Source organism: Microcaecilia unicolor, chromosome 1 (assembly GCF_901765095.1).
Source record: "Microcaecilia unicolor chromosome 1, aMicUni1.1, whole genome shotgun sequence".
NCBI classification, from domain to species: Eukaryota; Metazoa; Chordata; class Amphibia; order Gymnophiona; family Siphonopidae; genus Microcaecilia; species Microcaecilia unicolor.
Genome location: NC_044031.1, coordinates 267,991,839 through 268,006,169, shown reverse-complemented (window position 1 = coordinate 268,006,169; position 14,331 = coordinate 267,991,839). Strand labels below are relative to the sequence as shown.

At 43.2% G+C, this 14,331-nt stretch overlaps 1 protein-coding gene across 7 annotated transcripts in view; it reads right to left on the bottom strand.

The window, feature by feature from the left end:
- The window catches only part of ATP2C1 (ATPase secretory pathway Ca2+ transporting 1), a 291,909-nt gene that overhangs the window by 137,228 nt on the left and 140,350 nt on the right, over nucleotides 1–14,331 (bottom strand). For all 7 annotated transcript variants that reach the window (XM_030206388.1, XM_030206411.1, XM_030206380.1 and 4 more), the window contains one exon: nucleotides 7,372–7,496. In XM_030206388.1, coding sequence (XP_030062248.1) covers nucleotides 7,372–7,496 — 125 coding nt within the window. The remainder of the gene's footprint in view (nucleotides 1–7,371; nucleotides 7,497–14,331) is intronic.

Below are 14,331 nucleotides of genomic sequence, written 5' to 3'. Positions count from 1 at the left end.
CAGCAGGTAGAGATAGTGAGTATAGAATCCTGTGCTTCTCAACCAATTCAATGTTCTTTATCTCCAGCAGGTAACAGGATGATCATTGTGCAACTCCTGCTTTGGATTTTATTTTTAACTTCTGAACTGGTTGATGACCAGTTTATCAAAAGTTAGAGGGTAGGACCGGCAAATATTTGTGGAAAAGGTCTGCCGATATTGGTCCTTTGGGGGTATACCTGATGGTGCCGGGTCTCTCAACCTTACATCCCCCACTTAAACTACATGCTTCAACAAGGTCTTTTCCCTAAGGAAAATGGCAACATCCTACTCACCCCAATACCAAAAGATCCCAAGAAAAAAAATCAAATGAAATCACTAACTACCGCCCAGTAGCATCAATCCCATTGATGGTCAAACTGATGGAAAGCATGGTAATCAAACAACTTACTGATTATTTAAACAAATTCACAATATTACAAGAATCACAATCAGGATTTCACCCCCTCCATAGCACTGAAACAGTACTAATTACCCTCCTAGCCAAATTCAAGCAGGAAATAGCAACAGGCAAAAGCATACTTCTCCTCCAATTCGACATGTCCAGTGCGTTCGACATGGTAAAATACTACTAAGACTCCTAGATTACTTCGTGATTGGCGGACACATACTTAGTTGGATCAAGGGTTTCCTAACCACTAGAGAACATATCAAGTGAAATCAAGCTAAAACATACCACCACCGTGGAAAGCAGAATGCGGAGTACCTCAAGGATCACCACTATCACCGATCCTTTTCAACCTAATGATGATCCCACTAGCCAAATCCTTATCCAACCAAGGCCTTAACCCTTTCATCTACAGACGATGTCACAATATACATTCCTTACAAACGTGATCTGACAGAAATCACCAACAAAATCAAGCTCAGCTTGAATATCATGGACAAACGCATTTCAACTAAAACTCAATACAGAAAAAACACACTGTCTCATCCTCTCATCCCAATACAATACGAACAAACCCACAAACATAAACACCCCAGATTATACCCTCCCTATCTCAGACAGCCTGAAAATTCTCGGCGTTACAATCGACCATAACCTCACACTAGAGAACCAAGTGAAATCTACAACAAAGAAAATGTTCCACTCAATGTGGAAACTCAAAACGCGTGAAACCATTCTTCCCGAAGGAAACATTTCGCAACTTGATACAATCAATGGTACTAAGCCATGTAGCCTATTGCAACGGAATTTATGTGGGATGCAAAGAACAAATTATAAAGAAACTTCAGACCGCTCAAAACACGGCAGCCAGGCTTATATTTGGAAAAACGCAAATTGAAAGCGCCAAACCCCTCCAAGAAAAACTGCACTGGCTCCCAAAGAACGTACTGCTTTCAAAATCAGCACCCTGGTTCATAAAATTATCTACGGCGAAGCCCCGGGATACATGACAGACCTCATAGATCTACCAACCAAAAACACAACAGGATCAACAAGAACATACCTAAATCTCCACTACCCAAGCTGCAAAGGACTCAAATACAAATCAACCTATGTATCTAGCTTTTCCTACATACAGTGGGGGAAATAAGTATTTGATCCCTTGCTGATTTTGTAAGTTTGCCCACTGACAAAGACATGAGCAGCCCATAATTGAAGGGTAGGTTATTGGTAACAGTGAGAGATAGCACATCACAAATTAAATCCGGAAAATCACATTGTGGAAAGTATATGAATTTATTTGCATTCTGCAGAGGGAAATAAGTATTTAATCCCTCTGGCAAACAAGACCTAATACTTGGTGGCAAAACCCTTGTTGGCAAGCACAGCGGTCAGACGTCTTCTGTAGTTGATGATGAGGTTTGCACACATGTCAGGAGGAATTTTGGTCCACTCCTCTTTGCAGATCATCTCTAAATCATTAAGAGTTCTGGGCTGTCGCTTGGCAACTCGCAGCTTCAGCTCCCTCCATAAGTTTTCAATGGGATTAAGGTCTGGTGACTGGCTAGGCCACTCCATGACCCTAATGTGCTTCTTCCTGAGCCACTCCTTTGTTGCCTTGGCTGTATGTTTTGGGTCATTGTCGTGCTGGAAGACCCAGCCACGACCCATTTTTAAGGCCCTGGCGGAGGGAAGGAGGTTGTCACTCAGAATTGTACGGTACATGGCCCCATCCATTCTCCCATTGATGCGGTGAAGTAGTCCTGTGCCCTTAGCAGAGAAACACCCCCAAAACATAACATTTCCACCTCCATGCTTGACAGTGGGGACGGTGTTCTTTGGGTCATAGGCAGCATTTCTCTTCCTCCAAACACGGCGAGTTGAGTTCATGCCAAAGAGCTCAATTTTTGTCTCATCTGACCACAGCACCTTCTCCCAATCACTCTCGGCATCATCCAGGTGTTCACTGGCAAACTTCAGACGGGCCGTCACATGTGCCTTCCGGAGCAGGGGGACCTTGCGGGCACTGCAGGATTGCAATCCGTTATGTCGTAATGTGTTACCAATGGTTTTCGTGGTGACAGTGGTCCCAGCTGCCTTGAGATCATTGACAAGTTCCCCCCTTGTAGTTGTAGGCTGATTTATAACCTTCCTCATGATCAAGGATACCCCACGAGGTGAGATTTTGCGTGGAGCCCCAGATCTTTGTCGATTGACAGTCATTTTGTACTTCTTCCATTTTCTTACTATGGCACCAACAGTTGTCTCCTTCTCGCCCAGCGTCTTACTGATGGTTTTGTAGCCCATTCCAGCCTTGTGCAGGTGTATGATCTTGTCCCTGACATCCTTAGACAGCTCCTTGCTCTTGGCCATTTTGTAGAGGTTAGAGTCTGACTGATTCACTGAGTCTGTGGACAGGTGTCTTTCATACAGGTGACCATTGCCGACAGCTGTCTGTCATGCAGGTAACGAGTTGATTTGGAGCATCTACCTGGTCTGTAGGGGCCAGATCTCTTACTGGTTGGTGGGGGATCAAATACTTATTTCCCTCTGCAGAATGCAAATAAATTCATATACTTTCCACAATGTGATTTTCCGGATTTAATTTGTGATGTGCTATCTCTCACTGTTACCAATAACCTACCCTTCAATTATGGGCTGCTCATGTCTTTGTCAGTGGGCAAACTTACAAAATCAGCAAGGGATCAAATACTTATTTCCCCCACTGTAAGCACACAACTATGGAACGCATTACCAAAAGCCGTGAAAACAAATTATGATCACCTAAACTTCCGGAAATCATTAAAAACTAACCTGTTCAAAAAGGCATACCCTACCGACCCGACTTAAATGCCTGTACCCTGCAACACAACGAAACCAAAGCTCATAATGGACATATAATAACTCTTCCTCTTTACGATTCCCTAATGTGTCTGTACACACGACCCTTATTCTACCACATTACTGTATTTGTTCATACTGGAATTGGCGAATGCATTTACGGTACTATGTAAGCCACATTGAGCCTGCAAATAGGTGGGAAAATGTGGGATACAAATGTAACAAATAAATAAATAAATTTCTTCTTTTGCCTTCTCAAGATAACACTTGTTGACAGAACAGCAGAAATTGAAAGGGCAGCTGGGTCTGTCCCTGAGGACATTTTTTGGTAAGCGCTGTGTTCGCTCAGGTGGGGGGAAATTGTGTGCTTGGAGTATTTCTCTGTCTCCAGTGGATAGTGATGGTTGGACCATGCCGCTCCTGACCCAGGTTGGAGAACTGGGCATCAGTTGAGCAGATGAGTACCTTACTTGAGGCTTTAAACTCCATTACAAAAAAAGGGAAGGAAGAAAAAAAAAAGGGCATAAAGCTGTTGAATTGGAACTGGAGCAGAGATGATAGAAGAATCCGAGTGCTTTCCCCTCTTTCACCGCAGTTTTCTCCTTTTCCCCAGAAGTTTAATTAATTGGATGGAAATTTGTTTCCTCACCTCAAAACATTAGAAATGCTTCAAACTCTTCAGTGTTTATTCCAGGCTACAACAGCAGTTAGTTAACAATGTTGAAGACAGATAGTAACAACACTATCATCAAGGTTGCCTGAAAAGCTGTAAGACTTAGTGGTTCTGCAAAAATGGTGTTATCAATTTATATCATTAGTTATCTGCTTCTGCTCTAGCTGGTACCTGCACCCCTAAGGTTAGGTACAAGGCACCTGGTTGGCATAACAGATACCTTAAATGGACTCCTTTTCCTTCTGTTGGACCCCACAGGGTGCAGAGGCTCCCCATACCTCCACACTACACAAGTCAGCCACATCTCAGGTTATGATGCTTGGCCTAATCCATAAACCCTTGCTCTATAAACAAGTGCCTTGATAATGCTAATCGGTGAAGATATAGCTTATGATTCCTCATTTCAGATTCTCTGCTACACGCAGGTGACTTGTACCAGCAAATTAATTACACATTATTAAAATTCTTTTTCCATACTACTTTATTTTCTTAAATTTTACCAAATTTGTTCTGTTTGTGGACTGTCATTTGTTTTGCTTCTCTTTGAAAGTCACAGAAGGTTGTTAGCCAGACATAAGACCAAACACAGCGCCTAACAACAAAGAGAGCCCTCAAGGCAATGTAAATCAAAATTGGCTGAAATACAGATAAATGGTCAGCCTGGAATGTGATAAAGTACAAGGTTGTAAAGAATGAGGTGCAAGAACACACTAACCCCATAACCCTCGTACTGAAGAGCTGATAGGCACTCAAACAGGTTTTGTATGCAGGAGACCTGTACTATTAGGAGCAAGGGAGGAGGCCACCCGAGAAGGAAGGGTGAAACCACTGCTCCATCACAGACATCAGCAGTTGAGCCATTGTTCATTTGATCTTTAGAGGCTATCTGGGAGAACTACGAGAACATATTAGCACCTGCAAATAAAATTACCTCACAGGATCACCTAGTGTGCAACAAGGAATGCATTGTGCAATTAAGCTCTCAGAATAAGTCCCAACCTTCGTTGGGTACAGGCACAAAAACAGCCACCCTAATAAAGGAAAGGTGCCCACTCTCACCTGCTACTATGAAGCCACAGTATAGTCTGCTTTTAAACAATTATTCTATTTAGGTTGAGACAATAATTCTGTTTTCTAGACATAGGCAATGAGGCAAGAAAGGGGGGAGGGGAAGAACCCAGACTTTCCCAAGAATCACCTCAGCTCTAAACAAAATGTATCCTCCTCTTCCCCCCACCCCAAAGGTGCATAAACCTCAACCATCCCTTTGTTCAACTGACACCCAGTTCTCAAACCAGGTCAAGAGCTGCCTCAGAAACAGTTCAAGAGCTGCACAGTCCATCCCATCCATTTGCTGGCAACAGAAAAATACTGAGTATTCTAAGGCTGCTTGGTGTCCTTAAGGGGGCGATCACACAGAACTACTTTCTCTGTCTTCATCTGTTTGTCAACAGATATAACCCACAGGTTATGGACTAGTCTGTTAAGGACACTAACAGGCTTATTTTCGAAAGAGAAGAACACCCATCTTTCGACATAAATCGGAAGATGGGCGTCCTCACAGGGTCGCCCAAATTGGTATAATCAAGAGTCGATTTTGGATGTTCCCAACCGCTTTCCGTCGCAGGGATGGCCAAAGTTCACAGGGACGTGTCGGAGGCGTAGCGAAGGCGGGACTTGGGCGTGCCTAACACATGGACGTCCTTGACCCATAATGGAAAAAAAAAAAAGGGAGTCCCTGACGAGAACTTGGACGACTTTACCTGGTCATGTTTTTCTGCCACCCTCTATGCCGGCCTCAAATGTCATACTCAGGTCATCACAGCAGTATGCAGGTCCCTGCAACAGTTTTAGTGGGTGCAGTGCACTTCAGGCAGGCGGACCCAGGCCCATCTCCCCCGTACCTATTACACTTGTGGTGGTAAATGTGAGCCCTCCAAAACCCACTGTACCCACATCTAGGTGCCCCCTTCAACCTTAAGGGCTATGGTAGTGGTGTACAGTTGTGGGGAGTGGGTTTCGGGGGCTTAGCACACAAGGAAAGGAAGCTATGTATCTGGGAGCAATTTATGAAGTCCACTGCAGTGCCCCCTAGGGTGCCCAGTTGGTGTCATGTCAGGGGGACCAGTGCACTACGAATGCTGGCTCCTCCCACAACCAAAGGGCTTGCATTTGGTTGTTTCTGAGATGGGTGTCCTTGGTTTCCATTATCCCCGAAAATCAGAAACGACCATTGTTTCGATAATACGGGTTTCCTCGCCCCTCCATCGGGACGTTTTGCGATGACGTCATCAGCAAAACTTGGGCATCCTTTTCAATTATGCCCCTCTTGGGGAACAATCTATTAATAATGCCCAACTCTCAGACTATTTTACAACTCCTTTATACAGATTTAAAGGGTATTTTTGTATAGGATCTGTCAGACAACCGTATCACCACCATTCAGGCTATACTGTGAGCCAGGCACTTTTATGGTGGGCAGGCATTCCTCAATGATCCTTACGTTTATTTCTTAAACTTTCCAATCATTAACTTATTTAGTCCATTATTCAAATTAATATAGAAAGATTCTTAAATTATAAAGAACAATCTTTAATGGCTTAAATCGAGAAATCGAATGGATGCCATTGATTTAAATAAAGGGGAGGAGTCAAGAGTTGGGCTCTGGGATTGGTTCGCTAATATATCAGCTGATAAGAAGTTGACGTAAATGTGTACGTAAATCGTTATATAAATAGTTAGAACACTGCGGCCATTTTGAAATACGGAGAGAGCACAGAAATGTTTCCAGTTTTGATTAAGGTATTAAACTGTATGGGACTGTCTGATATTGAGGGTTCTATATGTTAAGAGAATGTTTAATCGTTTATTTTCATCTTATAGGAGACATGCCTTGATACAGCATTAAATGCGAAACATGAGTTCATGTCGGATTAAGAGGTCTCCGAGATGACTGATTGCTTTTTAGAAAAATAGAAAACTAAGAAAGAAAACACTGCGTTTAAAGCTAAGTGTTAATTTGAATAATGGACTAAATAAGTTAATGATTGGAAAGTTTAAGAAATAAACGTAAGGATCAATGAGGAATGCCTGCCCACCATAAAAAGTGCCTGGCTCACAGTATAGCCTGAATGGTGGTGATACGGTTGTCTGACAGATCCTATACAAAAATACCCTTTAAATCTGTATAAAGGAGTTGTAAAATAGTCAGAGTTGGGCATTATTAGTAGATTGGTACATGAGAAGCCCCCTCTAATAAGTATAACTCTGATACCATATAAAGTGGACCTCTTGGGGAACAGACATTTAACTTATGAATACATCTGCTACAAACCTAACCTGTTATATTATATAAAAACTGTCATATGAAAAGGATAATTTTATATTACATAACATACATCAAATTGCTCTTCAGAGAGCCTAGACATACCAAGAGTTTCAACTATAGGTAACTTCTTTACAATAGCCCTTTTCTTGACCATTCTCATCACTCCAAGAGCCAGGGTGACAGTCACCACAATGGGCAACCCTTCAGGGATAGCAGCCACTGCCAAACTGTAAGAAAAGCACACATTTAAAAGAACAGGTAAATAAACTCAGCACTATTGTATCATTTCACAAAGACATAACTAGCTATCTAATGAGAACTGAACAGAAGCCAAGGTTTGATGATATGGATACTCCCAACTTGTAAAAAGGAGAATAAGTAGAATGATTCAAGCAAAGATCTGGTAAATAATAAATACAAAACTCTAAGGGCCCCCTTTACTAAACACGCTAGCGATTCCTGGTGCAGCAATGCCAACAACGCACATTCACTTTGAATGGGCTTCGTTGGCATTGCCACGCGGGTATTGCTAGTACAGTTTGGTAAAAGAGGCCCTACATTAGAAAGTGGAAAATGTATTATAAAGACATTTCTTCTTTGTATGTTTTTTTTTTTTAATTTGTGTCTGGCAGTTTCCTCATGCCTGAGCTCCCAACTCAGAAAGAACCAGCCTCATTTTGGTTATCAGCTTTCCTTCACAACTACCTGTGAATTCTTTCCTCTGTTTCATATCCCCTTCCCAACTCACTTAATCCAATCATTACAGCAACAGGCCCTACCCAGGTACTAAGCACCAAGGATAATGCAGGAACCTTACAATTGTAAGCCTTAAATTTGACCACTCAATGTCATCAATGCACAATGATTAGGGCCCCTTCTTACTCCCCCCCCTCAATCCTCCACCCCCAGGGGCTATGGATGATACCCTCAGAGCATGGAGAGAGCAGAAAACAGGGGCACTGAAGGTTGATGCTGGACACAGGGAGGGACAAGGGACGCAAGAAGACAGATGTTAAACATGGGGAAAGGAAGGCGACAAGAAACCAGACAGATTTCTGGACAGGACAGATAATGGTGGACAGAGAAAGACAAGAAATGTCAAATAGGAAAGAGTCAGGAAAAAAAAAAAAAAAGAAAAGCAGAAAGGACCAAAATAAATGCCAAAACAAATGGAAAAGTAAAATGTTCAGTTTTGTGAAATGTGCATCTCTGATATTTTGAATTACAGTTTCTATTTCTCTAGCATTGCTGTACATGTAGAGTCTGTCTTCTTTAAGTTTCCAGTTCTACTACTCATAGGTGGTCTTTTGCTTCCTATATCTTGAGGTCTCTCTGTGTGTTGCACGTGACCCAGATGTGATATTCCGCTAGCACGTAGTTTCTGCGAGGTATTCTCCTAAGGCAAGGGTAGGCAACTTCGGTCCTCGAGAGCCGCAGGCAGGTCAGGTTTTCAGGATATCCACAATGAATACGCAGGAGATAGATTTGCAAGCACTGCTTCCATGGTATGCAAATCTATCTCCTGCATATTCATTGTGGATATCCTGAAAACCTGACCTGCGGCTCTCGAGGACCGGAGTTGCCTACCCCTGTCCTAAGGGGTAATACTTAGCTGTGACATAACCCCAGATATTCAATGCTAGGGCATGCATGGCTCCTGCCATCGAATATCAAGGTACATGTGCTGACCCAGAAATTAACTGGGCACTGATTGATATTCTGACCGATGTCCAGTTAAACTTGGTGCAAAAAGTTAGGACAGCATTTTTTGCTGTCCCAACTGTACATATTTACTTAGCTGGTTAGCAGACTGAATATTACTGCTAACCAGATAAGTGCCGGCTTCATCCAAAACTCCGACCCCAGACTGCCCCTAGCCATTTAGGGGATGTCCGATTAGTGGGGATATTCAGTGGCACTACCTGGTAAACTGCTGCTGATTATTTGGGATTGGTCAGCTCAATGGGGTTTAACTGGGCAGAAACCTCCTAGTGTACAATTTCTGTGTAGGGATCTGTAGTGGTTTGACTTGTTCTGCTTTTCAAACAGGAAGTATATTGGTATTATAAGATGCTGCATTTTACATAAGTAGGGCTATTGCTTTTTGAGTCCTAGACATTAGTGCTTCTTTATTATGACAGATTTTCTATAGAGGTTGGGAATGTGTTTACTTTTGACAGAGTTTGGTTAATGGAGCTCTGAAGGGGTTCCACCCCCCCCCCCCCAACCCCTTTGGAGAGATGGAGACCCACTCAGTCCTAGCTATGCCACTGGTTTTTCTTGACATCACTAAGTTTGGAAGGGACCATTTTGCTACACCAGGAAAAGCACGGACAGGCTTGCTGGTCATCTCCTTACAGTTCGTCTCGGCCCAGCTGCTCCAGCTTGCAAAGTTTGACAGGATGAAAGGTACCAAATGCTTCTCAGTTGCTGACCTAGGTAAATCTTATGCAAATAAAGGAAGCTGCTTGGCTTCAACAGATACACTGTATTGGACCCAGATGGACTCCCATGTGACCTACATTTCCTCTTTGGAATTGGCAAATAAATTACCTTATAAAGGATAGGAAACTGAAACTGTTTGGGTCTCATGGAGAACTATATGAGATAAAATTCTAAGAATTCTGAATGTTCATAATCTAGGTTCTTTTCTCTATATGATGTGGAGGTATATTTTCAAAGCACCTAGACTTACAAAGTTATGTGGAGGGGCATAATCGAATGGGGCGCCCAAGTTTTCCTGAGGGCGTCCTCGCAGGGCGTCCCCGCGAAGGGGCGGGGAAACCCGTATTATCGAAACAAGATGGGCGGCCATCTTTCGTTTCGATAATACGGTCGGGGACGCCCAAATCTCAACATTTAGGTCAACCTTACAGATGGTCGACATAAATGTTGAGATGGTCAACCTTAGAGATGGTCGTCCCCGGTTTTCAGCGATAATGGAAACCGAGGATGCCCATCTCAAAAACAACCAAATCCAATTCATTTGGTCGTGGGAGGAGCACTGGTCCCCCTGACATGCCAGGACACCAACCGGGCACCCTAGGGGGCACTGAAGTGAACTGATGCACTAACAGAACGGAAAAAGCCCTTCCCTTACCGATCCCTTAGCGATTCGGAAAGGAACAGGCATGCATGAAGGAAATCGCATGCAAATGAGCTGCTCACTGTTAGCTCATTTGCACACGATTTCCTTCCTAAGGAGGGGAAGCCAGTGCACAGCAGCCAAGCATTATGCGTGGCTGCTCTGCGCATGCCAAAGACAGCTTCATACATGCAGACAAGCTACATGTATAATAGCCATCTACAACCTTAAATAAATTGCCGTCTACAACCTTTGAAAAATAAAAGTCCAGGTGAAAATGTTCAAGTGCTCGTCAGGGATGTTTTTTTTTTTTTTTTTTTTTTTTAAGAGTATGGGTGAAGACGTCCTTCACTATGCCTCTGTCCCTGCGATGGCAGTTGAGGACGTCCATGCCTGGATGTTTCTGTGAGAAGGACGTCCATGCCTTTGCTATGCCTCTAACACCCCCTTTATTTATTTGGATTTTGGATCACTAGTAGCAGCAGTGGGATTTGAACCGGCCACCTCTGGATTGCAAGACCAGTGCTCTAACCACTATGCCACTCCTCTCCCTTGAAATTTGGCCGTCCCTGTGGGGGGGGGGGGGGGGGGGGGGGAGTTCAGGACGTCCAAAATGTTGGAAAGAAGGAAGGCCATGCCTTCGCTATGCCTCCCCCCCCCCCCCCCCCCCCAGGGACCTGAATACTGCTGCGATGGACCTACTACTACTACTACTAAACATTTCTAAAGCGCTACTAGGGTTACGCAGCGCTGTACAATTTAACATGGAAGGACAGTCCCTGCTCGAAGAGCTTACAATCTAAAGGACAAATGTACAGTTAATCTGATAGGTCAGACAGATTGGGGCTACCTATATGTTCGAAAGGTTAGGTTCCGAATGCAGCATTGAAGGTGAGCTTTAAACAAGGATTTGAAGATGGGTAGGGAGGGGGCTTGGCGTAGGGATTCAGGAAGTTTGTTCCAGGCCTAGGGTGAGGCAAGGCAAAATGAGCAGAGCCTGGAGTTGGCAATGGTGGAGAAGGGTACTGAGAGGAGGGATTTGTCATGTGAGCGGAGGTTACGGGCAGGAACGTAGGGGGAGATGAGGGTAGAGAGGTAGTGAGGAGCAGCAGAGTGAGTGCATTTGTAAGTAAGGAGGAGAAGCTTGAATTGGATGTGGTATCTGATCGGAAGCCAGTGAAGCGACTTGAGGAGAGGGGTGATATGAGTATATTGGTTCTGGCGGAATATGAGACGTGCGGCAGAGTTCTGAATGGATTGAAGGGGGGATAGATGGCTGAGTGGGAGGCCAGTGAGGAGCAAGTTGCAGTAGTCGAGACGAGAGGTAGTGAGAGCGTGGACGAGAGTTCGGGTGGTGTGCTCAGTGAGGAAAGGGCGAATTTTGTTGATGTTGAAAAGGAAGAAGCGACAGGTTTTGGCAGTCTGCTGGATATGCGCAGAGAAGGAAAGGGAGGAGTCGAAGATGACCCCGAGGTTGCGGGCAGATGAGACGGGGAGGATGAGGGTGCCATCAACTGAGATAGAGAGTGGGGGAAGAGGAGAAGTGGGCTTAGGTGGAAAGACGAGGAGCTCGGTCTTGGACATGTTCAGCTTCAGGTGGCGGTTGGACATCCAGGCAGCAATGTCGGATAGGCAGGCCGATACCTTGGCCTGGGTCTCTGCGGTGATGTCTGGTGTGCAGAGATAGAGCTGGGTGTCATCAGCGTAAAGATGATACTGGAAGCTATGAGATGAGATCAGTGAGCCTAGGGAAGAGGTGTAGATAGAGAAGAGAAGGGGTCCAAGAACAGATCCCTGGGGAAACTGAGTATGACATTTCAGGCTGGCAAAAAAAGTTTTTAAAGTTGTTTTTTCGGGGTGGGAGGTGGTTAGTGACCACTGGGGGAGTCAGGGGAGGTCATCCGGTCAGTTCGGGCACCTTTTTGAGGCCTGGTTGTAAGAAAAAATGGACCAGGTAAAGTCACCCAAGTGCTCGTCAGGGACGCCCTTCTTTTTTCCATGGGTCGAGGACGCCCATGTGTTAGGCACACCCCAGTCCCGCCTTCGCTAAGCGTCTGACATGACCCTGGGAACTTTGGTCATCCCCGCGATGGGAAGCAGTTGGGGACGCTCAAAATCGGCTTTCGATTATACCGATTTGGGCGACTCTGTGAGAAGGACGCCCACCTCCCAATTTGTGTCGAAAGATGGGCACCCTTCTCTTTCGAAAATAAGCCTGATAGTAACCTATGGAACTTATAAATCTAAGTGCTTTGAAAATGAGCCCCACAGTTAAACAATTTCTTGGAGACTCTAAAAATTTCACTACAGAATGCTGATAGCCAAGGTGTATTTTCTGCCAACATCAAAACAAACGTCCTCTGAGCAAGGGGGAGGCCTGGAGACACTGGTGCTCACAGAACTCTTGAATCTGAACTTAAAATGATGGTTGGGAGGTTCATGTAAAGGATTCAAAATATGTATGTGTTACATTTTAATTGTCAAAATTTAAAACACATAAAATAAGAATAAGATGAATTCAAAATCAGTGTGCATAATAAGCAAAGCTCTAGTTTCCTGAACATAGTTAATTGGGTAACAAGTAAACTACACCTCAGAATAATCTTCATGATAAAACTTTCTGGACTTGTGTATAGGTCAGGATATTCAGAATCTGGTCTTCACCACAGAAGTTAGTGCAAATTGATCATGCCATAATCAAAAGAAGATTCAGAGGATCTATGAAAATGAGTAGCTGATGTTCATCTGTCTAGACAGGGATAGGACATTATTGCCCACCTCTGGGTAACACAACAGCATATAGATGATCCACAAGACTTCTGAAATAATGTTCTCTTGAATGGAATCAAAAATGGACATTTTCAGTCACAATAACAAAAGCTATGTTTGGTACAAATCAAATACTGCGTTCCAAAGTAAGAATCTCATCATGACTTCTGAGCATGACGGTAAAGGAATCATGGTGTGGGACTGCTTTGCAACATCAGGGCCTGCATAGTTTGACTGTATAATTCAAGTACATCTACTACAGAATAGCTAAATAAATTTAATATTTCAGATTGGCCAAATGAAAGTCTCAACTAAACTCCAGTGAATGTTGTGGCAAGCCTGAAGCTGTTCATGCAAAAAGTTTTCCAATGTCACAGAGCTAAAACACTACTTCATGGAAGAATGGTCTAAAATTCCTCAAGAGTGACATGAAAAACTGATCAAAAGTTATAAGAAGCATATAGGTGACAGACATTATTGCAGCTCAAGGAAGTAACTAAAACATTCATACAGTTGTTTGCACAAGGATACTTATTGTTGAAACTGTTGAATAAAATATCTTGCTTTATCTATCTTTATTTATTCTCCATTTTTCCACATATAATAAAAAAGCAAAACCAAATACATCCCATAAAGAGAGAGAGAAAGAAAATCATTCAGACAGAAAAAAAAAAAATCTAGTCCACATACTTTGGAAAGGAGATATAGCAAAATAGAAAAAAAAAACTCCAATAAGAAATGAAACTAACAGGATAATCCTCCTAAATACCTTGGCACCCAATCCTAACCATGCTTTTTCTTTTTTAAGCCAACCAAAGACAAATTTACATGGAAACTTTAAATAGAAAGTTGTCCTCATAGCTAATACATGTGATTTCCATGAAGAAAAAGTCTTTTGCCTTAATTAGATTAAAAGAGAAATATCTGGGAATAATTTTCTGTTTTTAAAAAAAGTAAGATCCAAAGACTTAAAGATCATATTCTTATCTTGAAACAAGGAGGGTACCATACTATGGTATATTATCTTGCGGTGATTCTAAGAAAACACAAAGATCTAATCTCTCTGATTTCTCCAACACATCCCCCCCACCCCACCCTTCATTTACAAAAGCAACATTTCAACAAGTTTAGAGATAAACTCCCTTACCTGAAGGAGAGAAGTAAGTAACTCAGCAAAATATTTTCTAAGTAGGTTCACTAGGGATAAC